The 27,623-nt window shown below is 40.0% G+C and overlaps 3 protein-coding genes across 9 annotated transcripts in view; 2 read left to right on the top strand and 1 right to left on the bottom strand.

Annotated features, from left to right (window-relative positions):
• The first annotated feature begins 357 nt into the window (after positions 1 to 357).
• On the top strand, positions 358 to 11,350 carry LOC120800767 (NACHT, LRR and PYD domains-containing protein 12-like). Its single transcript, XM_040147098.1, has 10 exons — positions 358 to 638; positions 1,533 to 1,592; positions 3,269 to 4,895; positions 6,745 to 7,089; positions 7,449 to 7,616; positions 7,718 to 7,888; positions 8,104 to 8,319; positions 8,411 to 8,584; positions 10,469 to 10,642; positions 10,862 to 11,350. The coding sequence occupies exons 3-10, from the start codon at positions 3,286 to 3,288 to the stop codon at positions 10,875 to 10,877; spliced, it is 2,874 nt and encodes a 957-aa protein (XP_040003032.1). The 5' UTR covers positions 358 to 638; positions 1,533 to 1,592; positions 3,269 to 3,285; the 3' UTR covers positions 10,878 to 11,350.
• Positions 11,351 to 11,443: 93 nt separating this feature from the next.
• On the top strand, positions 11,444 to 18,042 carry LOC120800768 (elongation factor 1-alpha 1). 4 transcript variants are annotated; one of them, XM_040147099.1, is made up of 8 exons: positions 11,444 to 11,545; positions 14,069 to 14,233; positions 15,280 to 15,459; positions 15,588 to 15,884; positions 16,197 to 16,347; positions 16,512 to 16,768; positions 16,892 to 17,126; positions 17,313 to 18,041. In XM_040147099.1, exons 2-8 carry the CDS (start codon positions 14,090 to 14,092, stop codon positions 17,435 to 17,437), a joined length of 1,389 nt encoding a protein of 462 aa, XP_040003033.1. In that variant the 5' UTR covers positions 11,444 to 11,545; positions 14,069 to 14,089; the 3' UTR covers positions 17,438 to 18,041. The 4 variants fall into 4 exon arrangements, with proteins under 4 accessions (XP_040003033.1, XP_040003036.1, XP_040003034.1 ...); XM_040147102.1 differs by lacking the exon at positions 11,444 to 11,545 and adding an exon at positions 11,578 to 11,668 and having other exon boundaries at positions 17,313 to 18,042; XM_040147100.1 differs by lacking the exon at positions 11,444 to 11,545 and adding an exon at positions 12,438 to 12,526.
• A 1,983-nt stretch (positions 18,043 to 20,025) lies between these two features.
• kcnq5b (potassium voltage-gated channel, KQT-like subfamily, member 5b) overlaps positions 20,026 to 27,623 on the bottom strand; it is a 114,784-nt gene continuing 107,186 nt past the window's right edge. For all 4 annotated transcript variants that reach the window (XM_040146793.1, XM_040146795.1, XM_040146794.1 and 1 more), the window contains 3 exons: positions 26,328 to 26,459; positions 23,806 to 23,932; positions 20,026 to 22,928 (listed from right to left, as the gene is read on the bottom strand). In XM_040146793.1, coding sequence (XP_040002727.1) covers positions 21,627 to 22,928; positions 23,806 to 23,932; positions 26,328 to 26,459 — 1,561 coding nt within the window. In that variant the 3' untranslated portion in view covers positions 20,026 to 21,626. The remainder of the gene's footprint in view (positions 22,929 to 23,805; positions 23,933 to 26,327; positions 26,460 to 27,623) is intronic.

The following is a 27,623-nucleotide window of genomic DNA, read 5'->3' as shown; positions in this document are numbered from 1 at the left end:
GCTGCTGAATGTAGACAGAATTGGCAGACTGATACAAGCTTTGTTAAAAACAGGATGTTCTCGAAGCAGAAGTATAGTTTTATTTCAAACATTAATATGTAGATATATTGTATGAAATCAAGCCTGCATACAAATTTCCATTACACTTCATCATTATTATGCATTATGACACCAATAACTGAGCAAATGTATCATTTCTTTCACACCAGTCCATGTGGAGACACCATATTGTTTAGATATCTGAATGTTGTCAGGAGGTTGGGATGTTGCCAAAGGGCTGGCCGGAGGCCAAAGATAACAAGAACAACCTTTTGGTGGACAGTCCCCTAAATTACTAGAAAACAGAAGCCACACAAGAGGGAGTGTCCAGCAAGGTATTTAAAGTGAGAAGGGTCTAACGCAGAGACAGCGTTTGTGTTCGTGAACCAGTTTCGGTTGACTGTATGTTGCCTCAGGTTACAGTAAATCGAAAGTGTTACACCAGCTTCTGCCTGCCGTCGCGTCTTTTTAATAGGTGAGTTACCGGAAATCGCAGTAGAGTCGTTAGAAATTAAGAGTGGTTGGAAGGTCTGGAGCTTTACTGGCTGTCTCGTCTGCGCCTCCGCACAGGAAGGGCTGTGTGCTCGTGAATCTTCGCGGTGAGTCCGTTACACCTCATACTCCATCAGTTATTTCCATCGGACAGCCACGATATTAACACAGTTAGCACCCAGCAAAACTGTTTTAGCATTGAAGACTGTTTCGCAAGCTAGTTGAGTCCTCCTGTCTTAACTAGCAGCAGCTCTTCGGAAGTGAGCACTACTTTCGTGTTCCAATGTGCCTCCCCATTTGCACTGAACTGAAGTTACAGCCACTTAACTGAGGTTTTACGTCTCACTAAAGAAACGTCTTTAGGTCAACAAAATGGTTAACGTCAAGTTACTATATTTTACAATGGCTTTGTCATAGCAGGGCCTTGGCTCAATTTGCTGTAGTTAGCGTTAAAGGAAATTAGATAATCTGCCTAATCGACGCATAACGGTAGTGTTATTAATACAATGCAATGTTATTCAATATGTTATTTTTCGTGTAAACAATATACTGCAATCGGAGGGATAGTGTTACTCGTGTCTACACGTGTAAAGATAAAGATAAAAATCCTGTTGGTCTGTGTGGAGTTCCGCTTCCCCGAATCTCTTAGTGGATGTTCTGAAAAGTTATTGAAACTCGAAGAAATCCGCAGCATCAGTCCTCATTTTGAAATGAGGAAATTAAATCAATGAAATGACACCATCCGTATCAAGGAGGGTAATGCGTGATGCAGGAATTAGCGCATCACATCGTTAGCGCTGAGCACACATCTTCGTGATTTATAATAAAATGGCCATTATCAAATACTGGTGTTGAGTCTGTCCTTTCCTTAAGATTAGACAAATAGCATTTAAAAAAAGATGAAAGTTTTGCAGAAGTCAGATTTGAAATGTTGTACAGTGAAAATGACTTTTGAAAACATATTATTTAGTGAATTTGCTGTATTTTTTCTATAATTACAGATAATAAGGCCAAGTCTAGGACCTGACTCAAAAGGGCAGCCATTTCTACATCTATACAAGGTAAAATGATGATTGTGATTATATTTCTGCATCAGTTTACCATTTCTGTTCTGTATAGACTATGTGTGCCAAGATATATTAAATATGTTAAGAATATACTCTGTGTGTTACAGTATAGACCAGAATGTATTCAATGCAGAATGTAGATCAAATGCATTTGAATGATATTAAAATCCAATCACTAGGCTTGCAGTTAGTAAAAGAAGTGTTGTGAATAATCTGAATTAAGAAAATGATTGCTATAATACATAGTTTTTAAAAAATATAGCCTTGGAAATAATGGTGTCAGGATATTCCCAGACTTGCCCAGGAGGGCCACGAGAGTTGGGTGATTTCCACAGGGTCTGACACCATTATTTGCGGGTGAATATGGAGGATGTGACCAAATATGGAAAGTATCACACCATTATTTCCTGAAGATGTGAAGTTCATTTTTGAGATAGTAGGTGGAGAACCCACCAGCAAGGAGTAGCAAACTTAGGGTATAAAAGATGATGTCTAGCTATGCTTTCATCAGTTGGTTTCCGCAGCTAACTCGGGCTTATCCCTTGTGAAAGAATAAACTCTATTGCATTGAACTTTGATAATCTCCAGTGAGTTTTGTGAACCTTTTGAGACTCCAGTAACTCATCACCTTCACTGAAGTTAAGTGTTGGAAAAGAGGTCCAGAAATACACTCTGGCCCTGATCTGGGCATCTTTCCCTCCAACAAGACCACAAAGTTTGACACCAAACCTTAGATATTTTAATCACCAGTATATTTACTGATAAAATAAGCTACAGTAATGCTTGAAGCACACTAAACCACAATCTACACCGCTGTGACAGACACTTAAAACACCACATAACATTTTGACAGTAATCAAAAGGAAAGATTATGCATTTTTCCCCCCTTTTCCCCTTCTGTCATACTTTTGAAATGTATGGCAACAGTGGTAAAGTAATTAGCAGTTATGTTACAATGCTGCTCACCAGGGTGATGTTGTAAAAATAAGGATAAATCTTTGCAAACACTGGTTGCATTTATTCAGTTATGTGTACGCTCAAAAATAAGCATTGAAATTTATGCTAAAATTAAGTTTCTGTATTTTGAGTATGAAATTTACATGTAGTGTTTTGCACTTGGAATGTAAGGGTTTATAAAAGTAAGAATTTAGCAAATCATTTCTGCCGCATTAGGAGTTTTTAATTTTGTGAAAACTTAGCCAAAGCAATCATATAATAACATACTATTTTTTATGGGCCAAAGCAAACATGTCATGGTTGGCTGTGATTGTGCAGGAATCCATTCCAGTTCAAATTAATCTCCTGCTTCTGTGGTAGGTAGATGAATGATTTGGCAACATGCCATACAATTGCGGCTATGTTTAAAAAAAGCTTGAATTGATAAAAAAAAGGCTCCATAACAGACTGTAGTTGTCAATGGAAATGTATTCATATAGGGGAGATGAATTAGGATTTAATGCAACTAGCGTGAGTTGAAGTTCTCTCTTTCAACCCCTCTACAAGAGCCTAAGCACACAGATTTTTTTTTCTTTTTGTCGTTGACACACTTTTACTTCCTCATATGATAAAGAAAGAAGGTCCTTGTAGTGAAGACAACTGTTGTTGTATTGCACAGCTGAATATTAACTTATACCTTTTTTTTTACACTCACCATCTTCCCATCTTTTCAGGAACCTCTGCCTCTGTGATGGATCTCCAAAGCGTTCTCAAAACCATACTGAAGAACAAATATCAGAAACTGAATGAAGCATATTCTGAAAACTCACTCCCTTCAAGACTTTGCTATCGGGAGCTCAAGCACGACTACGCATTATCTAACTTGCACCAGCATGAATTTAGATACGTTGACAATTCTGACTTACACACTTGGGTTGTTTTTACAACTGTCCCGCTCACAGATATTTTATCATGTGATTGCAAACATAACAGCAGCAAACGAACAGTCATCACGTTAGGAGTGAGTGGAGTTGGAAAAACCACAACAGTGCAGAGCTGTGCTCTAGAGTGGGCTAAGGGAAAAGGGTACCATGATATCCACCTACTGTTTCCTCTCACATTCTGGGAGTTAAATTTGGTAAAACGCAAACTGAACATGATTGAACTTCTACAGACATTTTACCCAGAATTGAAGGAGCTTGACGCTTCGAGTCTAAATGAAAACAAAGTGTGGTTTGTCCTTGATGGACTGGATGAGTATAATTTCCCGCTAAATTTCAGCCTTCCAACACTGAGTGATGTTTCTGACATATCCACAGTAGATGTTCTTGTGACCAGCTTGATCAGTGGGACTTTATTTCCCAAAGCTCATGTCTGGATCACAACTCGGTATGCAGCAGCAACACAAATCCCTGATTGCTATTTGCTTAAAGAGACTGAGGTACAAGGGTTCAGTGATGAACAGAAGGAGCAGCACTTCAGGACAATTATTGGTAATGATGATCTGGCCGACAAAGCCATCAACCATGTCAAAATATCAAGGAGTCTGGACTTCCTTTGTCAGATACCTCCAATCTGTACCATCATGGCAAATGTTTTGAAGAGTCATATAAAAGCAGATCAGGGATTTAAAATCAATCCTTTGAATCTTACCCAGATTTACACAAATCTGGTCAAGGCATCAAACTCAGAAATTATTGCCAAGCTGAAAACCCTGGCAATGCGCCGGATGTCAGAAGGTAATGTAATGTATGAGAATGACCTTTTGCAGAGCAACCTAAGTGCTGAGGAAGCGTCAACTTTCTCCAAAGAATGTCCACTTGTGTTGAGAGAAGACAAGGGGCTGCATAACACCACAGTGTTTCGCTTTGGTCACTCAAGCATTCAGGAGTACTTGGCTGCATCTGCCAAACTGGACGACATTGAAGCGACTCCTCTCCTGTCTGTTTGCTGTCAGTATCTGGTGGATGAGTTGCTGCAGAGTGCTGATGGAAAAACTGATGTCTTCCTACGTTTCATCTTTGGCCTCATTAAGGAGCGTCATATGTTGGAGCCCAATGATCAGCTGTTTCACTATACAAAGAAGAAGATCCTAGAGAGCATTTTGTCTTACAGCGCTGTGAGTCTGTTCCACTGTCTGAGGGAGTATGACAGTCAGGCTTTACTGAATGACGTCAAATTCTTTCTGAGGTTTGGGTTCTCTCCAATCCGTGAATTCACACCAATGCATTGGAAATTCATGATCCAAAGGACCATGGCTTTTGAAGGGATGAGGGAGAATTTTGAGATGCAAGTGCCTACAAGATGTGATGAAAAACTCCTCAGGCTGCTAGCAGATATTTTGAAATCAAAGAAAGCCATGTAAGTTTTTACTAACTAGATTCAGCCTCTATCATTTTTTTTATATAAATAAATTGTTTGGACAGTTATGCATTTTTTGTTGAGTTGGCTTTATGTTCCAGCAGAATGAATTTGAAAATAAATGTTTAAAACAGTCTCCGCACCCAAATCACAAAAAATATAATTTTTTTTTTACATACCCATTGTGGTATGCAGATAGTTACAGATGTATACTGACATATCTGCTGCTGAAACTTTACTACAATTTAAGTGAATTTTAGAAATTCAGCAGTAATCTCTCTTACCAGAAACAATGTCCTGGGTACTCTGAATAATCAACAGACCTCACTGTCAACAGTTTTTATAGAGAGTTTCATCAGTAGAAAACAGTTCCAGTAACAAATTATTCACAGTGAGGCCTGTGGATTGCCCCTAGTAACTGGAACATTGTTCAAGGTGTGTTTAATTCTCAATACAATTTTTCAATGCTTTGAGCACCACAATTAAAATTCCATTTGCTTCTGCTTTTGGGGGATGGCCATCTCAACAAAATGAAACCAAAACTATTTGTTTGGCTAGGGGCCGATACTATTAACTATAAAAGAAAGAAAATATAGAAAATATGTTTTCTTTGGTGTACTGACCCTTTACTTTGACTGCATTTACATGTATATTAGGTCAGCAGTCTACAATTGTCCTACTGTGTGGTAGAAAAAAGTGGGGGACCAAGTATAAAAACTGCTATGATTCCCACATTTACTACTCAGTATTGATCTAAACATTCTCAAACACCACTTAAACTGACAGATAGCACTTCTTAGTCAAAGTTTTCATTTTGTATCCTCATTCATTTTATATGTGCTGGAAGACAGTGCCGAAACAAAAGATGTGTCACTGTTGAGATCCATACAGACTGCACTGTACAGTACATAGGGGAACAAGTCAGTAATGAGGTGAAAATGAATTTGCTGTTATATGCTATAATTTGTTTTGTGTATTGTTTATTAAAGGATAAGGCTGGTATTCTAAAGTTTTCTTAATATCAACACATAGACCAAAAGCAAGAATTTGTTAGCCCATCTCAATAGTTTCTGACTTCCCTCTCTTATCTGTCGCACTAAGACCCAAACATGTTAGTTTCTCTTGATGGTGTAAATCTTTAAAAATGGCTCATAAATATATAGTTTCATTTTTAAACAAGGCTCAGTTATTTCATAAAACAGCTGGACTGTAGTTTTTAGCTACTTTTTAGCAGTATTTACTCCAAACAGGAGTAAATGTGAATTTATTGAGGACTATTTTCAGCTTTGTATTAATACACGTTATGCCGAAGGCTACATGCAACGTGATCTGAACTAACACGGATAAAAGCATTTCCCTCTTTACAGAATAGAAAACCAATAAACTATCTTCACATACTGTAGAGGCATTGACTTTGACCATTTTTTGGCGTAAAGTATTTGCGGCATGATCTGTAAGGGTTAAAAGACTTGTATTGATAATTTCTCCATTCTCCTTGGCCAAGCTTCAATAAATATTTTCAGCATAAGATGTATTGGGCTCCTGAACACTTTCCTGATGAGTTGACCAATAATCAGCAAAATCTCCACAACAGGAACATGTCAGCTGGTGTAACAGTGTGGCTAATTGATGATAGTTTTTGGATAAAGATGAAGGTATATGACACAGGAATAACTATATATTAGCCTTTTTTTCTTCACAGGCTATACTTGTTAGTAGGATCAGTTCCTTGTCAGTTTTGGTCTTTTCCTAAGATTTGTTGACCAATGAAGATATAGAATATTGCCAGCCCTATCCTTTAAGGTGTTGCATAATTTGTAACGTGTCATTAACTCCAATCTCCTTGCAGGCTGCGATTCTCTAACCTGACAGACAAGTGTTGTCCAGCCTTGGCAGCAGTCCTGAGCACAAGAGAGTCATACCTGAGGGAGCTGGACCTGGGATACAACAGCATCAGTGACAGTGGAGTCGGGACACTGGCGGACGGGCTGAGTGATCAAAACTGCCGACTGAAAACACTCAGGTTGCAAGGCTGTGGAGTGACCTCACAAGCCTGTATATACCTGGCCACAGCCCTGACACGGTCCCTGAAACTGCGGGAGCTGGATCTCAGCAGTAATGAAATAGGAGATGAAGGACTGCAACATCTTTCAGATGGTCTGAGATCTCCTGAATGCCAGTTAGAAACACTTAAGTAAGTGCTGGGAAATAAACTTGCATGTTCACTCCCTTTTTCTTGATACAAAACTGATATCAAAACAATGAAAGTGTAGAATCCTCGTTTGACTAGCATAGCATTTTTATTTGCACATAGATGAAAATGACAATAAAATGACACAGATAAGACCCTTTTTAGTACAGGTGAAACAAATTAATATCAAAGGAATAGGTCAAATCACAGAATTAGGTACAAAACAAAGGGACCTTGACATTTAACAAGAAAAAGCACAAAGAAAAATAAATGTGTTGATTACACACAGTTGGCTTTTAAAAATCATTGTTCTACATATTTGGCATTTCTGATCTGTTGCTGTATCATTTTTGTCATCAAAGACTATCACAGTGCAACATTGAGCAGAAGGGCTGCTTTCATCTGGCCTCAGCTCTTCAGAAGAACCCCAGCTACTTGAGAGTGTTGGATCTGAGCATCAATAATATTGGAGACAATGGGGCCAATGAGCTCTTTAAAAAGTTTGATATATCACAGCTGAGAAAGCTGGAGTGAGTATGACTTAATATAAATGCATTCATCTCTGTTAGCATACATGTATTGAAGTCAATTATTTAGTGACATTTTGTATCTGTGCATTTCACTCTGGCAGGATGTACTTCTGCGGCCTCACTGTGTTAAGCTGTAGAAGTATTGGGGAAACTCTGAAGAATGAAACCAGCAACCTGGTGGAACTCAATTTGAGCAACAACAGCTTGAAAGATGCAGGGTTTGCGCTCATCTGCAAAGGCATGTGCACATGGTGTAGCCTGGAAAAACTCAAGTAAGGATGCCTTGCTCTCTTTGATTACTTACTGACTGATACAAAGAGAAATAAAAACACCGTATAGCCGAATTCTATTTTTCACTGCTAACTTCAGTAAGTTTGTATGAGTGTTAGAATTTTTTCTGCAGCATTCTGCTAAAAATGCTCATGTAGTGATCACTTAATATACCTAAACTATTGATTAATGACATTTTCTCTTATTTTCCCTTCAGCGTTTCAAGATGTGGGATCACTGGTAAGGGTTGCGTTTATTTGGCGAATGTCCTGTGGTCAGTCTCGCAGCTCTACTTTGAGTGGTTTCAAAAAACAGACTGGCAGGCAGTCAAGCTGAAAGACCTTGATCTCAGCATGAACTGCCTCAGAGACATTGGAGTCAAAGAAATTTCGGCTGGACTGAAGAATCCCTACAGCCACCTGAAAACTCTCAAGTGAATCATTTCGAAAACAGTATTCTTCATTACAGTATCTTTTAAGGTGAGTTGGAAGGACAGTATGCTATAACATCTTGTTTTGTTTCAGTCTGAGCCACTGCAGCCTGACTGATGACTGCTGTGCAGAGCTTGCTTCAGGATGTGCGTCAAAGGAGAGCATTATCAGTGAGCTGGATCTGTCTTGCAATGAAATTCAAGATAAGGGAGTTAGGAAACTCTGCACGGGACTCAGAAGCCCTCAATGTAAACTTGAGAAGCTATCGTAAGTTCTTTATTTATTTATTTATTTATATCACCTCTCAAAGAAGCAACTCTTCTAAATAAAAATGATTTCATTATTTATTTTCAGTCAAAACAGGGGTCCAGATAAATCATAGCCGTGTAGTCAGTGTTCTTACTCAAAGTAACCAACGGTAATCACCATAACAGGACTCTCGACAGCTTGTGCTGTATCGTCCGCATTGCACAGAGGGTCCACATTGGACCCAGTAGTGGGTTCAAATATTTAAGAGGCTATAATCAATATTTTTGTAATAACAAAATCAAATGCCTGTGTGAAGACAGTCATACAAGGTGAAAGAAGGTTTGCTCGTAGTGATGAACCTACAGAGAATTATCACCCAAATCTGCAAGTTTCCTCAGCTTTACGGAGCTTTACAGTGAGATTCCGCTCATTGTTTAGCTGTTCGACCCGCAAGTTTTATTTTTTTGCCGGTTTTGAGTGTTTATTCCTTCAAAACATGTTTTATAAAATTGCAACATATTTGTATGTATGTTCTCTCCAAATGTATTTTCCATGCTAATTTCTAGCTCTACTACCATATTTAAAATGAATGCTAAAGACACAGGTAATCCACCTGAGCTATGGGTGATGTTTGGAGTTTATGGAGCCCTGCATTATATGCTATGTGTCAGCTGTATATCATGAATATAATTATTCAGAATATTCAAACAAGTTGTACGAAGAAGTAGTGATGGGCGATTAAGGGAATTTGACATACTGATAATACTTTGATAGCTATCATTTTAACATCTGGTTGTATTCAACCGGTGTGGGCAATGTTGCAAGTCAAAGAGTAAGACTGCTTAAAGGCAATACTGGATATTTACGAGATTTTTGAATCAATGTGATGAAGTGATTTGATTTGTCTGCTACTTAATCTGCTGGTTCGTCAAAAATAGACGAAAATGTATTATATCACAATATATATCAATAGAATAATAAAAAAATAACATATAACATGATTTAGTATTTTATCCCTATCAGTCACCCTGATGTGGAAGGGTCAGTTGGGGCTGAGCTACGGAAATATTCACCGACAAGACAAAACATGAAAACCAGTTACCGGTTTTAATGCTTTGGCCGCACCAAAGTTTAATGGATTCTTCCCAGCCCCCCCTGGTGCAAATTGGTTCAGTAGTTTTTGCATAATCCTGCTGACAAATAAGCCAACAAAAAACCAAACCAACAAACAGACAAAGGTGAAAACATAAGTCAACACAACTGAAAAATAGGGTGGGTATAATTTGAAATGATTTTATACTGGAGATGATAGGATGCTTGAGCTCTGACACAGATGCCAAGATAATACCTGAATAATTCATTTTTGTCAGCTTACTTTGAAACATGTTTTTCTACAAAATACTTTTTTTTTATTTAAAAAAAGCTGAAAATCTAAAATGTTACTCGTTGTCCCAACAGAAGTAGCCATACAAGAACTACAGGAAAATTGAATACTTTCTTAGATTGGCAAAATTTTGATTTAAATCGGGTTGTATCTATTCGGAGGAATAAATCGACAAGACTTTGAATCTGAACAGACAACTGATGCTTTCTGTACATGACAGGTGATAATGCTGCAGTGCCACAGATACATTCTGGTTGGTACCAATAACATATTGAGGTTCAATACCCAGCCCCTTGGAACAGTTTGTATAGGACAGGTGGCAATTATGGTTAATGTTCTTATCTCAAGTGTGTCGCTTTTTTCACAGTGGTTAATTATACATCAACCAAATGATACGTTGACCACAATTTAGTCAGGATATCTCCAAGTACTTATTCGCAACCTCAGTTATGTACATATTGTTGGGGTAAAGTGAACTGCTGGACCGGAACATCTCAAGTTTTCCCTTTTCTTTCCAGACTGCGGACCTGTGGACTGAGTTCAAGGAGCATTCAGTTCCTGACCACTGCCCTGAAGTCAAACCCCCTACATCTGGCAGAGCTGCATCTGATGGGCAACAGTCTGGAAGACTCAGGAATCAAAGTGCTTATGGAACTGACAAAGAACCAGAAATACTCATTACATACAATAGAGTAAGTACAGATATTGACAGGTATTGGTTTAAAAACTGCATATGTGTTTTCAATTATTGATCACAGCAGGTATCCCTGTCTCAGTTCTGCAACGTCTGTCTTGTACCTTAGTTATTATGAAGCGGTAATATAAATATATCTGTATTTTCTGTCAGTTCTGACTCCAATGTTACTTGGAATGTTACTTTTGTGTTTTTTTGAATTTTTCTTGTTTTTCAGTGTCTCAGTAGATTGAGGAGAAAAACGGAAAGCCGACCTAAGGAAGTGCTCAATCTGGCTCACATTTCTTAGACCACATACCATGGTGGGGACGTCCTTGGATTTCAGTGCATATTGTAGCAACAATATCAAGTGTTTTTCATTCCACTTTTCCTTCATTCTTTTGGCTTTATCTACTCTCCTAAAAGATTATTTGCAGAAAATATGTGGATAAACTCAATGTATCTCTTAAAACAATTTAAAATGTTTTTCTTTTCTTTTTTGTTACTACTTAATGTAATGTATTAATGGGTTTTTTTTAAAATATATATTTCTTTATGAATTCATGAATAGTTGAAGTAGTGTTTTTTGTCTAGTCATACTAAAATGTGTTCCTATCCCTACAGTATTTTTGTTATATACCACAGGCTATTGTTGGATGTAATGCAGAACTTGGAATATTATGTAATGTAAGCCACCACCAAATAAACTGGTTTCCTTTTTGTTCAATGCTGTGTGGTGCTGGTTCGTTTCTGTGTTATAGCAGGGCTGCATCTAGTGGCCAAGCCTCGTAATTTCAGTAAATGACGCGTTTGACGCCAGTTGACACAGCGGTACCTTGGCTGCGTCCGTGTCAGTACAGCACATCAGGCAGCATCTCCTGTGTCATCGCACTCGACCAGTGAACGCACCTGTAAGGAAAAGGTAGGCTGAAGGATGTTTTTCAATGTACAACACCGTAACAGACAGGATTCATTTTGTCGACATCCTTTTATAGACAAGTTGCAAAGAGCTGATGATTTCAGGGACGTTTGAAGTTACTGTTATGTAAGTGAATTATACTGAGACTCGGAACTGGTTCAAGTTCAAACGCTGCTTTGCTGTCATGGTAATTTGATCAAGGCGAGCGTTGCCAACAAGTGCAGAGAGGTGGGACTGGTACCGTAGCGGGCTGCTTGGGCCAGGCCTGTGTGGCGCAGTTTCAGCGGAAAAGTCTTCCATCCGACAGTCATGCGGGAATCTCCTCTGTCCATCAACACTGCTGTGGAACCGTCTGCAGGGTTGATGCTGGGACATGCAGACATTTCTAAAATGCCCTCAGCTCCGCTGTGAAATGGTCACTGCACGTCTGTTCATTGTGACGTTGTCTCATATAGATGTCCTTTACTGACATTTTTACTCCAGGCTTTTTATCAAGAGATTCATACAAAGTAAAGGAGATTTATAGATGGAAACAGTCACGTCAAAAGCCACACATTAGTCAAAATGGTCGTAAGATTAGCAGGTGCACTGGCTGTCGTCATCTGATGTTTCTGTGATGTATGGGGTTGCCTTTGAAAATGCGGACAAACACAAACCTTTTTGTGTGTTATCTCGTGGTGTGAACAGAGCACCAAGCAGTCGAAGACGTCAGTGTGTGTGTCTGTGTGTGTGTGTGTGTGTGTGTGCTTGTGCCCCGCCTCCCCTCGCCAGACCAAAATATGCTCCAACAACGCGCAACGTGGTGGTGATGATGATGATGATGCAGTCAGATAAAAGTTCAGTCGGCGCCGGTTGGTTAAAATCGTGCCGACTGTGCGCGCGCGCGTCACTGTGGGAGAGTGATGCAATACTCAACAATTGTCGCGAGCTTCATCGGTTACCTAAGTCTTTAGCTAGACTACAGGAGCGCTATATTATTTGGTGGTATGCCTCTGTTTAATTAGTATGATTTTAAATATATATACACAATTATATATATATATATAAATATATATGTATGTGCGTATATATATATATATATATATATATGCATATATATTTACGTGTTTTTTAAAATAAATTGTTTAAGGAAAGCCATTATGAGAAGGGAGTAATTCCATGTTCCAGTTTTGCCTAACATTGACTTTAATCGTGATAAAATTATACAAAATCAGCTAAAGTTATGTAGTTACAACGTTTCAATGCTTATTATTAAATTAACTATTACGATTTCTATGCTGTCTTGAGATACCTTTCCCGAGGTACATGTTGGCGCGAATCGGCAGAAATATAACCATTAGGTAAGCTAGCTATTTAGTTGAAAATATCCTATCTGGCTCAGGCACTGCTTTGCCTATTAGTTGAAATTAGTAACGTTACAAATTCAGAAACTGCTCAGAAAAGTAAACTAGATATCTGAAGACATATGACAAGGCGATTCGTAGACTGCTACTCTAACTAAGGTTTGTACGTCCTGGAATAAATAGCTGTATGCTAGTCGATTATTAAACTAATCTGGTAGCCTCATTTGGATTTTTTTCCTCCTATTGCAGTTTCAGTGCAAACAGTTAAGACATGCCTGTAAAACACACTTATTGCACATTTAGCTGCTACATCAAACAGTACAAAAGGAGACACCAAAATAAAAAGAAGAAAAACTAAACAGACGCTCATCCACGAAAATGATAAAAATTCACAACGGTTCTGGGTCCTTTCAGTCAATATAAACCTGTAAAGACATGAGTTTCAGGGGGTCTCTGTGTGTCATACACTGGATTTTACAAGTAGATTTAGTTCTTTCTTCCATTTATCCATCAGGGCTTCATGTTCCTGAGTAGAAACAAATAAACTTACTTAAATTATTAAGTAATATAAGAATTTTCCACATTAAGCCATGATAACATAGGTTTGGCTACTCAATATCTGCCTCAGACGAGCACCACTGCAGACCTGAGGTTGGCTGGATTCAGCATGGAATTCTGCAATACAGTATATCTCCATTTTTAAGGCAGTGGTGACACTTTGATTTGATCAGAGCAAACTATTAGAAATTTTTCCATTGCCCTTGTAGAAACTCAACCACTTGTAGGTAAAGATCATCACTTTGTATCCTTAATAATTTAGCTACTGCAGAAACAAATGCAGTACCTGCTGTACCTGCAGGTTGAACATGCTAACTAGGAGGTGAAGTGATTGGACTTTGGCTTTTGAATGATACACATCTTCTTTGCACAGGTTAATATCTTATTCAGTATAGAAGTTGTACATAAAGAATGTACACAAGTTACCTGTTCTGTATGTATACCCTGTTTGTTGTCTCTCTGCACTCGCAGCAGTAGCTTTAACCTCCAACGCTGATTAGATAATTACCCTTTCAAGTACAATCCTGGTGTTAGTGTCTGTTAAGAAATGCTAGTGCTCCACAGCTCTGGGTTTTATGTCTCATTTATTGAATGTTGTTGATTCTTCTTTGCTGGAATCTCTTAGTATCTTCCAGGACGAGCTGCTATGGGGAAGGAGAAGCTCCACATAAACATTGTGGTAATAGGACATGTCGACTCAGGCAAGTCCACCACCACCGGCCATCTCATCTACAAGTGTGGAGGCATTGACAAGAGAACAATTGAGAAATTTGAGAAGGAAGCTGCGGAGGTATGACTCATATTGCTCTTACTTGAATTTAAAATAGGATCTTTTTGATGAGTTTCTGCTTCACAGGTGTTTTATACAGTAGTATCCTGTTCTGTTGAATTTGGTGTCTTGTCTAACTAGTATCATGTCTATTTCCGTGTCTTGTCCTGTGTAATCTATGTCCTGTTTCTGTACTATTATGTGGTTATACAATAACTTTGTAAGCATTTGGCAAAAAAAAAAAAATTGATGGGCACCATTGCTTAAACATTTGGGGGAAGTGGTGGTTGTAAATTTAGCTTAATCTGTAGACTAAATATCTTGCAGCTTCTTTCTATAACTTACAAGCAATCATATGCTTTGGGCTATAGTTTGCATTAATCATTGCCACCAAACCTAGAGCAAAAACAAAAGTCAAAAATAAGATATGGAAATTTTGGGTTTATTTAATAGAATTCGGAGTAGGCAATATAACAAGCAACATAACTCCGTTTTCACAACTTTGAACTTGCCCAACCTAATGGAGACCGCTAGGTGTAACTTATTTAATGTTTATGAACGTTTACTCAGACTTGGCTCCATACTAATTGACACCATGTCAAAGAAGTCATCCGTGTGGCAGCAGTCAACTTTCACTTGAGGCTTTGAGTGTATATTCCTCAATAGTTCTTGTGCTGGGATCCCCCGTTGATATAGTTCTATTTTCGGAACTCATATGAATATGGGCAGGTGCACGCTGGTCGGCTCTGAGTCTGTCGTTATCATTTCAGTATAAAATAATTAGGTTAAAATGATTTAATATGCTGCAAACACTAGGTTTTTATGTTTATTTATAAATCAGTTAGGCTAATAAGGCTACAAAGTAAAGTGCATTCAGTGCACTATGGCTCATTCAGTTAATCTAGAACGTGCAGATTTTTTTCTGACTGATCGACTGAAGAGTAGTTACAGTAAAGTTTTTTGCAGTAACGCTACCAAATAGAGCTTCGGACAAAAGCATCTGTCAAAGATAAAATTACATAAAAAGTTACATGTCCTTTTCTTACTTTCCTCTCCGCATCCCCTAGATGGGAAAGGGTTCCTTCAAATATGCCTGGGTTCTGGACAAGCTGAAGGCAGAGCGTGAGCGTGGCATCACCATTGATATCTCTCTTTGGAAGTTTGAGACCAGCAGGTACTACGTAACTATCATTGATGCTCCAGGACACAGGGACTTCATCAAGAACATGATCACCGGGACTTCTCAGGTAGAGGGAGGGTATGGAGAAGGGTAGGAAGTTAGAAGAGGCTTGATGGAGAGAGAAAAGTAATGTGGGAGAAAAACTCAGATTGTTTGAAAGGCTTTTTTACATTTCCTTCTCCTCGCCCCTTTCAGGCCGACTGTGCTGTGCTGATTGTGGCTGCAGGCGTGGGCGAGTTTGAAGCTGGCATCTCTAAAAATGGGCAGACTCGTGAACACGCCCTCCTTGCCTACACCCTGGGAGTGAAGCAACTCATTGTGGGCATCAACAAAATGGATTCAACTGAGCCCAACTACAGCCAGAAGCGCTATGAGGAGATTGTGAAGGAAGTAAGCGCTTACATCAAGAAGATCGGTTACAACCCTGACACTGTGGCCTTTGTGCCCATCTCTGGCTGGAATGGAGACAACATGCTGGAACCTAGCCCTAATGTGAGTCTGCTGTGAGAGCCCAAACATTTATTGTACTCTTACTATAATATTGCATATTTGTATAATAACAAAAATGCATGTATATACAGTACTGTTTAGTATGACCTCACATGTTGAAAATTGTATCTTTAGTGAGTGTTACATATTTAGTTTTTACAATATGCTACCACTTCATTATGATTCAGTCCTCCTCTGCTTTTTGGCACTTTCATTTGTTTAAAAAATCTAATTATACAAGTTATGTTCTTGCATATACATAACCTGAAAACAACTACTGCTAAGGTAAAACTCTGAGTTTCTCTCCTTCCACAGATGACCTGGTTCAAGGGCTGGAAGATCAACCGTAAAGATGGTAACGCCTCAGGCACCACGCTGCTAGAGGCTCTGGACGCTATCCAGCCTCCAACGCGACCCACTGACAAGCCCCTCCGCCTGCCTCTGCAGGACGTCTACAAGATTGGAGGTGAGGGCAGTGTTGGTGTGTGTGTCTGTAACAGTGATGGTTGTGTGAATCGTAGTTGGTAGAACAAACTTGAAAGATATAAGTGCTCCAACTATCAAGTTCTTCTTAAGTGTCAGAAAGTTGTCAGTACAGACCTTGTAAAGTTAATGATCCCTGTCCACCAGGCATTGGTACTGTACCGGTGGGCCGAGTAGAGACTGGAATCCTAAAACCTGGAATGGTGGTGACCTTTGCTCCTGTCAACGTGACCACCGAGGTCAAGTCTGTGGAGATGCACCACGAGGCCTTGACTGAGGCACTACCTGGCGACAATGTAGGCTTCAATGTCAAGAATGTGTCTGTGAAGGATATTCGCCGTGGCAACGTGGCTGGAGACAGCAGGAGCGACCCACCACAGGAAGCAGCCAGCTTCACCTCTCAGGTTTGCATAAAGGATGTAGCTTTGTAAGCGATGCTGACCTTTCATATAACTGCTGCAAAAAATATGCATGTTCATGAGTCTGTGCTTGGGCATGTGCCCTTATGCATATCTGCCATTCTCCAGGTGATTATCCTAAACCACCCAGGTCAGATCAGTGCTGGCTATGCCCCCGTGCTGGATTGCCACACTGCACACATCGCATGCAAGTTCGCAGAGCTCAAGGAAAAGATCGACCGTCGTTCTGGTAAGAAGCTCGAAGACAACCCCAAGTCCCTGAAGTCTGGAGATGCTGCCATTGTGGACATGATCCCTGGCAAGCCCATGTGTGTAGAGAGCTTCTCTGAGTACCCACCACTGGGTAAGTTTACTGTCCCGCAACAAGATTTCTATTTGTGGGTCAGGCTGTACCACTGTGTATTTTGTTGTTTTACTCAAGGTGATGTGGGTTAAAATCCCATATTGATCTCTATATTAACCTTACTGACAATATCTACTTAAATTTTAATCAGAGATATAAAATATTTTCTCAACGATCCTTCCTCAGGGAGGTTTGCAGTACGTGACATGCGTCAGACGGTGGCGGTTGGAGTGATTAAGGGGGTGGAAAAGAAAGCCCCCACAAGTGGTAAGATCACCAAGTCTGCACAGAAGGCGCAGAAGGCCAAATGAACGTTGTGCTGGGCTGCTGCCCCAAACGCTCACCATGGCCGAAGACACATTAGCACCCCGCCCCTCCTGCACACCATAGTCAGTGTCTGGTCTATTATCACAATGCATCGCAAAAGCAGACGAAGGAAAAAAATAACTCCCACACTGTTAGTGAATAACATGTTGGAACAGTGTTGGATGTAGGTTTCATTGTGACGCAGTTTGTGGCAGAACAACAAATTTGTGTTACAGCTCTCTGGTTGTGTGCAGCCAAAAAACCAGTAATAAGGCAGATATGTTCTTTTGCCAGGTCCTTGTTGACATAATGCTATTCGTTCTAGCTTTAAGCGATATGCTTACTAGCCAAAGGTTGATTGGCTGCTTGCATGTTCCTGTTTGGACCTTAGAGAAACAAGCTTCAGAAACTCTTTGATAGCTGAAATCGTCATGCCTAGCACTTTGCTTGACTTAAGCTCCTTGCAGTAGCTCTGTTAAATGTTGCAGTTACTGTTAAGTTCGTGCACCTTAATCACCGTTGTTTGTGAGCGTGTGTTGATAAAAGTAAAGATGTTTAAACAGTATGTCTTTGTTCCTGGTGTCATTGCTAAGTCCGCTTTACCTCCATACTCCCAAACCCCCAAAGAACCACACAGTTTCATTGAATGACGATGAGAAAGCAAAAAGCAAACTCTTCGTAGAATTTTCTTTATTGATGAATGAGAATAAAAGTCCACTTGAATTTTAATTACATTACAGGCTTCATAAATTTCAGATTGTTACTAGTGTGTAAATATGTGCACATAATTTAAATAAATTAAAAGAAATGAGACAATGTGAACATGTCAAAGGCCTGTTTTATGCCCAGTAGCAAAATGATGTCTGAATAAAAAACTGTATAATGCCTTAAGTTAGAACATTTACAAGGAGAGGAAAATGAAAACAGTGCAACCATTTCTGTTCAGAGGAACCTAATGCACTTTTCAGGAAATGGTGGATATGAAGATGAATGTGTAACCACAAAAGCAAGGCACCAATATACTGTGTGTACTGCAGATTTTCTAGGCTTCAGAACTGGGGTCTATTTTACTTTCACTGCAATCATTTTAAACCATAAATAGTGATTTGTCTTAATGATGTGGCATTCATTCTCAGTTATAAATAGGTTTGGATATGACAACCTCTTCATGCAAATTATATTTAAATATCTTAAGGAAAGTAAAATCCACTTCTTGAAAGCAAACTGACCCCAGGCGTCCTTCACATATACTTGTCTTTGATATGAGTCTTCAGAATTAATTGAGGTACTGCTAGCTAAGGGTGAGTATTCACCACTGAGGCTTTGAATGCTTTATGAGTAGTATCTCCCTGCATCTTTTGGTGCTGAAATTATTTTCCCACAGCTTTGAGAAAACCACTTAAGCTTACCTGACGTAGCTGATTCTGCACCATGCAACAGAAAGAGGAAGTTGGTCATTAGTCATCTTAATGTCATTGCTCAGCAGTTTGAGAAATAGATGTTCCGCTGATATTAATACAGAATTAAGCAATACATTCTGCAGTGAGTCCATTTCAAGGAAGCAAAAATAATCCCATATCACACTGTATAAAAAGCAAACATTGACCATGATTTAAATGAAATATCTTCCTTTCATGTAAAAACAGGGTGGCGAAAAGCTAAGTGTAACACATAGTTAGATTTCTGAACATTTCTTTCAGTGTGTGATTCTGAACCAAAACAAAGTGCTTTGCTAAGACACTCCTATTCTGACAAAATAAACTGTTAAACCAAGAAATGACATTCAGGAGGTTTCAATCCATGGCTGTCGTCAGCTGAAAAACCAACCGATAGGTGCATAATTGACCTGAAAGTAAGCAACAGCTCCTCTCCACAGCATAATGACCCTGTAACATCACAGCTGGCCATGTGTGTAATGGGCTTGTGGGTATACAGGTGTATACATGCGTGAATGTGCTTTCGACGTGATGCACCTCATAATAGAGCTGACTGTTGGCAGAATTGGCACCGACTAGAATCAAAATATTTGGCAGTTACAACAACACTGACAGTTCTCTTTTCTGTCTGGGCTTTCCTGCTGTACTCCTCAGTAACAAGTTATGGTTATGGTTGTCAAAATAAGACAAGCACCCATTCACAGTTTAACTAAAAGAAAATAATTAAAGGGCCAATCCTGCTATTTTGCATGTTTTTAGCCTACTTGGACACATGCTGTTTCAGAAATTTGGATGCATTTTGTCCAATAATGTTGGCAGTAGGAAATGTAAATCTGTTAGCAGAATTTTCAAACTTGCCTGTTTCAAGTAATTCAAGTAATTTGTTGGTGACTTCACTGTTATAAGGTAATGCAGTGCAGACTTTTCAAAACTATCTATGCTAAAACTGCAAAAATACACAATGATAATGCAGCACTTACAAAAATGACCTGATGTTCACCATTTCTTATTACACAACTCCAGCACCTTTCAGGAATGTGCTGATTAATTTACTGCCTGTAAATAAATGAAAACCAATGGATGCCTGAGACTTCAAAAAAAAAAAAAAAAAAAACATTAAAAAAATCTAACATTGTATTGCCCTCATTTGAAAATGGTTGGCAAAAAAGTTAAGTATAAATGAACTGTAGTTTAGTAGCTAAAACTTGCATATACACTGCTTTGTGGTGTACTTTTGAAAAGATTGTGGGCAGCCCACATTCATTGGTTGAGAATAGCAATTAAATTTATTATTTCAGGATATAAAGTTGAGATGATCTGGTTTTGTAAAATGTTTTGGAAATAGAATAGGAATAGTGACAAGAACAGAGAATGAATTGTTTGGCAATGGTGAGGTAACATTCATTTCAGTATGGAAGCCTGTCATGTGATTGGAGAGACAGACACATCTTGTACACAGAGCTGAAGTCATGGCATCACATCCGGGCTTGCCTCTGTTCCACTAGCTTCTGCAACTCAATGCAATCTCTCATTCAGCATTTTTTTCATGTCTTTGTGAAAAAAACATCCTTGGGATTTTTTTCCATATTCTAAGACAAATCACCCACCTCTACGGCACTGACTATTAGAAGTTGAGACCTTCAAAGTTAACAAAGTTAAGCAACAATTTATTTTTTTAGTATCGGAAAAAGCACAGCTCTCATGTAATAAAACTGAAAGTGCAGCAGCACGGGTACTTGTGTCATCATAACTATGTTTGGTCTATATCCATTAAACTCACCAATGCTATCTTCTAAATTCAAACTTTCAGCGTTCTTGCTGTAATCTCTGCTATTTGAGAATTTCTACAGCTTCCTCTCCTCTCTGTCCCGCTCTGGCCTACATCAATTGGTTGAACTCGCTGCGAGCCCTCAAGTCGCTCATGGACTCGGCTCTTCTGTCAATCTGAAATTTTGCCTTCAAACGTCTAAAGGTTATGGGTAATGGGGTTTGTTAAAGGCCGCTGAAAAGATAAATACTGAATAAACAACAATATTAGATTGTTTTTCAAAGGACTACAGTACTTACCTAAACACATCGAGTGAGTCAGACAACATATAGTTGATAAAGGCTCTGTTCTAAAGCTGGATTTTTAGTTATCGGTGTTAGAAATCGCAGTGAGATGTTGGAACAGAACCTGGAAGTTCTAGTTTCACATTGGCTCTCTATACGTTGACACATCTAATCATTAAGCCCCATTTTTTCCATTGCTTACTACACATGTTAGTGGTGTTCTCAAAGGAATTTTCCACATGTTATGTGTCCATGACTTCTTACTTTGTTCAGTGTAAACTGTATCTTGCTAATCTCAGTAACTTTGACTGAAAACATGCAGTGTTCATGCTGTGTCTCAAGGTCACATATCAAGAAACCATCTTACAGAGCAAAGTTCAGTTGGCTTTGTTGAATAGAAAAAGTCTTAATTTTGGGGGGTCTGTGTTCCCATTTTACAAGCTGTCATCTTTATCTCAGATTTGTCAGTCGTACTTTAAAACAAAGAATAACTCATGCAATGATATACCATATGTGATCAGCCTGTATTAAAATACTACGATTCTTATCAAATGGATCAAAATGAAAATTAACAACAACAAAAAAATTAATAAAGAAATAAAAGGACCCCTTGTCCTAGTCCCGACCTCCCGCTCCCATCCAAAAAGAATTTAAAAAAAGTCTCTGTTAGGTGAGATTTGCACGCCTTCTGAACTTGTAGCTGGGTCTATTTTAGCCGTACGTGCGGCATGTTCAGCAATTCAGTGCTGCCAGCGGAGGGCGAGGATGCCTGACCGCTGGCCAGGCTACGGTTAGAGCCCCGGGACCCTGGCCCTGCTCTGCCTCCCATCCTCAGGAGCTCCGAAGAGTAGGAGTGGGCTTCAGCAGTCCCCTGGGACAGGAAGTCAAATCCCTGCGCATCTATTTCCCTGTCACTGATAAAGAGGTCATCCTCACCCCATCCGCCTCCACCTATCCGGCCTATACCACTGCCACCCCCTCCTCCCCCAGGGTCTTGGCTACAGCTGTGAAAGCCATTGGGGGAGTCACTGCTTGTACTAGGGCTTGGAGATGACAGGCTATGGCTGTAGTTGGCATCCTGGACAGCGTCTTGAGTTGCCTGCATCAGGTCCTGCACTGACATGGACTTGCCCAAGCCTCGGTCCATCTGACTAGTGCCAGAGCAGCAGCCCAGGGCTGGTGGCACCAGGGGCTCTAGCTCCAGGTTCATGTGCCTCCTCCAGGAGCCCTCCTCCTTAGTGTTTAGCCCGCTGTTGCTGTTGGTGCTGCTCTTTAGCTGCTGCCCCAATCTGCCCAGCCCCAGCCCAAGGCCTAGGTCCTCCCTGACACCACTGTCCTCCGTCTTTGTCCCTAGACCTCCACAAAAGTCCTCCATGTCAGGGGATGCTTCTGTGGAGGTCACTCGCACCATGTTGCTTGGGCCACGACTTCGGCTGGGAGGGAGCGGTGGTGGAAGCCTTGGCAGAAGAGGAAACCCTCCATCTCCTACTCGTCCGCCCCCTCTACTGCTGATACTATTTGGGGTGAGGATGGGTGGAGAGCTCCCCACAGCCTCATCAGTGCCACTTTCAGGCATGCCGGCCTGAGCCTGGATATGATGATGGTGGGGATGATGAGGATGATGATGGTGGTGTTGGTGATGATGGTGACGAGGCAGTGGCGACGGGCTAAAACAAGAGGATGCAAGGCCAGAGGGTGGTGTGGAAGAGGAGACACTGAGATTGAGGTTGAGCTCTTTGGGTGGCCCCAGGATGAGATGGAGTCCTCCCTGGGAAAGGTGGGAGTTGGTGGTGGGGCGCGTGACACAGCCGCCAGGGGGAGGCGCTCCGCTGCTGCTTACCTGGGTGGAGCAGGACAAGTCCTTGCTGAAGACGGAGTTGTAGTTGGAGGTTTGTTCCAGCTCGAACAGGGGCAGAGAGGAGAGCTGGAGGGCTGAAGACGAGCCTTTGCGCAAAACCTGACCATAAATGTCGAGCAGGGAGTCGAGCTTTGACTCAATCGACTGGACCTGTGAGGAGAGAAGAGGAGGCCAGGAGTGAGTAGTGTAGAGATTAGAAAAAAAGAAAAGAAAATCAGTGTGGATGGGAGGCATTTTAAAGCCAGTACGTGAAGAAGTTTTGTATGTGATTATAACACTTTCAAGTTATCCTGGTGTAATAAGGAGGGCTGAACATTTTCAGAGTCTCCCCTGGAACGCACTCATAGTCTTACACTTGGTTACACATGAAAAGAGCCACAAATCTGTAACAAATGAGGAAAAAACCTAAGAAATACATTAAGTTCAAACCCTGCTTACTTTCTCATCTTCACACAACTGGCCAAACTTAGCGTGAGGTGGATGTGAATTTTGGAGTGTCATATTAGCTAAGGACACAGGCGTGCATTAAGTAGGGAGGTGGAGCCGAGGGACAATTAGCTTAGTTTAGCATAAAGACTGAAAGCAGGGGGAACAGTTAGCCTGGCTTTTTCTAAAAAAAAAAAAAAAAAAGGCTATCAATGCCAGGTTTGGTACTGCAACACTGAACAATTTCACGGAATTACTTGCAGGTATTGTAAATGCGCCTTAGCTCTTAGCGCACTCCTCTTCTGGTAGACAACTGTACAGAACACCATGGGTCGAATGAGTCGAAGATAAGCTTTTATAGAACTTCAACAGCTGCAACACCTCTTCTTTCTAAAACTCTTCAAAGCTTGTTTCAATTACAGAAAGCAAGTTAGGTCACTGTCACACAGACTCCATGTAGCTGTACTATAGCTGGATATGCTGAACATAAGTGATGAGTGAACAAATAAAATGTTGTCTGTCAAGAATTAATTACAGCATGTAACTTTTCCTAAAATTACACATTGCTATTTTAACATAAAACAAGAAGTAACACACAGACCTGCCGCTCCACCTTACAGACGCGACCCAGCATGCTCATGTCCTCTAATATATCTCCATCAGAAAGCAGCTTCTCTCGAATCTTCTTATCCAGAGGGATCTGGCCCTTCCCGAGGATTTGGTCCACTCTGGAACACACACACACACACACAGAAACACACAGACAAACAGAAACATACAAATACAGACACACAAGCACATGCAAACACAATAAGACATTAATGATAAGAAGAAAAAGAGTGACAAAGTAGAAATCCATGAGGCTGCTAACAGAGAGGAAGGAAGATTGAAACTGCAACAGAATTACAGATTACCATAAGCACATTTTCTTCTCCAACAGATAAAGGCAAATGAGAAGTTATACTTCCTCACTGGATTTGACAAGTATTACATGCTGGATGAAACATTACCAACCCTATAAGGATGGCGCGTTACTAAATCTTTTTCTTGACATTCAAACATTTGACAACAACAGGTTTGCTTTTTCTGACAGCAGCATCTGATAGCAGCATCTTATTCAAATTTTTTAGTAGCTCTTGTCTCTTATGTAACAGCTGTTCCTGCTCAATCCAGTGAGGTTCAGTATAATCTGGTTAATAAAATCTGTTAATGAGGGCAGGGATAAGCAAAGCCAATGTCATGCAATTGTAACACCACCAACGTTTTTGAGAAATAAATAATTAAAGATTTGACAAGATGCTCCAACACCAAACCACTCTCGCATCTACAAATGTGTGTTTTCCCTGAATGTGTGTTTTCATCCTTTTTTGAATATGTGTGGTTTGCCCCTTGATGTGGTCATAATAGATGATTGCAATATCAGAAAACTGACTTTTTGTGATTAGCTAATACTAGTCAGATTTCCACATAAATGCAGGACATGATTTAACAAAATCTTTAGAAGATCAGCAAATGCAAATTAGTCATTGCAGACTAAACTTGAACACAATGATTCTTTCCCATGTGTATTGCAAGAGAGGTCAGACGGGGTGATGTGTATGAGAATTTGTGCCCAAATGCAGAAGACAGGGCTGACTAGCACTGCTGTATTTCCATGTCTGTAGCTATTCTATACACGTACTACTGTATATATTTATAGCGAATATGTATAGTTTTGTAATGCATTGCTGGAATTACTTCAGATTCATTTTGTGCATTTGGGATTACTCTATTCAAAAATGGCCAAAAAAAAGTAGCCTATTGAAGCATATTGCAACGTCTCTGACGTATACTGTAAGTTAGCACAATCCACGCAATAAAGAAAAGCCATTCTTTTTGTTGCAATGGAATCTTTATGGAATTTATGCCAAATAAATACAGTAAAAAAAATTAATAAGCTAGCTCAAAGATAGTGGAAATGGGGAAAATGGGGGCAATATGGCATTTATGTTTGTTTTTTTTGTTCATTTGAGAAAGGTTACAGTCTTTTCATTGCTCCACACAGATCTGATGCTTTCATCTTCTGCTATTTTTTTGGATGCAAAGCTTCAGTAGACGTTTCAGTGGATGTTTAAGTCATGTGTCTCACGATTTATTCATTAAGTTTGTTTCCATTACAAGTACACTGCTTTTTTTTTTTATCGACACGCCAACTTTTCTACCTCAGCCAAGTGCAAAAACTTTTCTTTATATAAGGGTTTTTTATGCGCAAATTGAAAATGCGCATAAAAACAGGCGGATGGAAACAAACGTGATGTATTAATACTAACCTATCAAGTAATCCATAGAGATTAAAACAAATGTTGATACAATTGCGCACAAAAGTTCATTCTTGACCTTAATAACAGCAGTAATCTTAACTAAGGTCCACTTACTAGCTTTTTCCCGAGCTTTCAGCTTCATCTCAAAGTAGTAAGTGGATGGAGCTTGCTCAGTTGTCATGGAGAAGGCAGAGGTAATAATCTCCGCCCAACTATACGACCACGTGTTAACTTTGGTCATGTAAAGACAATTGAGTTATCACCATGGCAGCTGTTGATGAAGACCGTGAGATGCGGTTTGAAAGCAACTCTGGAAAAAGTTAGCAGGTGGATTTTTAGCTAAGATTACTTTGTCCAAAAAAACATGAATACTTTCTCAGTCCTATCTCATAGTCTGATCAGCAGCCCCTGCATAGGATAAACGTTTCTATTCCGACCCCCTGAGTGTAGTCCTTTCTACCCTGGCTGTAATAGACCGGGAGGGAGGGGGAGGAAAAGGTCTTTGCTCTGCTGCTCAGGGTCTGTGAGCCTACAATCATGTCCAGCCTGTGGGGGAAGCAAACACATGCACACACATACACACACATATATGCATATATTCACAATGTAAAAGAACAAACGGACATACATCAGCGTAATACACATATACAGTATACCCATGCATTTATAAAGTATGAGTGCAGGTGCACGAATACATGCATACACACATACACCCCAAGACACAGATGAATCAATTACAGTGTGGTCAGCAAAGACTACAGCAATGAAAACGGTCAGCTGATGACGCTGTAATTCTGAGTGTGTTGTCTGTTGTTATTCCTACCTGGTCTGCAGGCTCTTGATGCGACACAGCATGTCCAAGTGACCGGCAGAGTACTGTTCAATCACATCCTTCACATCATAAGGACGCAGCGTCTCCTTAAATTTCTTCTTGGCTACATGGAACTTCATTATCCTGTGGAAATGGCGGAGAAATTCATGAAATAGCCACAAGGGGGAACTCTGATGCAGTCAGACTGAAAACTGCAAGGTGACGTGCAGTGACTCCACCAACCTGTAATATTTCACAGGCCGTGGCTAATGAAAACTCAGCAACCTTACCTTTATTTTTCTTGTCTTGAAAGGTGTTCAAAATGTGTCTTTGCATGCCAACTACCTGTTTCTTCATTCCAATGGAAACAGTCTCAACACCTGAGCAATCACTTCAGTCGACCTTAAAAAAACATCCAGTGGAGGTGGTGGTGGCTGCTTATTTTAGCTGTGTGCGTGTAAAACTATTGCTATGAAACAGCTCTCTGAATTTATGTACCTGCGGAGCCTCAACGCTAAATTCAAGAGAATTTGGCTGAATGTGAGAGTCAGAGTCCTTGTGGAGAGAGGAAGGGGCCGGCAAGGGCAGACAGCAATAAAACTGAGCCTTAAAGTAGAGTACGGGGGAAACAAGTCTTGAATGTTTGTGTGAAGGCCATATTTTTTATGGTCAGTCAAGCTGGTTTCTATCACTTACTGTACATAGATCAAGTAAAGTCTTTCCTAGTTCAGATGCACTGAATGACACTCTGGGAACAGGAGCTATAGGAGTATCTCCAAACCCATGTACTGAAGTACAGCTACACAACATTGTTGCGATGGAGAAGATAGAAGTTGTTGTTTCTACATGACCTGAGGTTAGCTGCGTTACTCCCCCAGTACATAAAACTATGTTGAAAGAAGAGATGCCAGATCAAAACTTTACAGGGTTAGTTAGACCAAATAAACAAAAAATGTATTTGTACTGCTAAGCACAGTAACAATGCATTCCAACATGCAAAAGCAACATGTCTTTTCAGAATGAGACCATTTTATCGAAGAAACAATCCCCCAGAATGCTTGATGGCACTAGAGAAATTGTAAAATGCAGTGGTGGAATGTGACACTTACCCAAGAACAATTTAAGAAGGAAATTTTCTTCATAAACTTCATTTATCTGACTACTTACTAGTTACTTTGCGAGTAAAAATGTAACAAAATCTGCAAATAAAGAATATATCATAGGCCGAAATTCATCTAAACCATCAACTTGTCTCCAAGACCCCATCCCAACTAGGCTGCTTAAGGAAGTTTTACCCTTAGTTAGCAC

The sequence above is a fragment of the Xiphias gladius genome, chromosome 15, assembly GCF_016859285.1.
Source record: "Xiphias gladius isolate SHS-SW01 ecotype Sanya breed wild chromosome 15, ASM1685928v1, whole genome shotgun sequence".
In the NCBI taxonomy this organism is placed as follows: domain Eukaryota; kingdom Metazoa; phylum Chordata; class Actinopteri; order Istiophoriformes; family Xiphiidae; genus Xiphias; species Xiphias gladius.
Note: the sequence above shows the minus strand (reverse complement) of the source record. Positions and strands in the feature narration are given on the sequence as shown.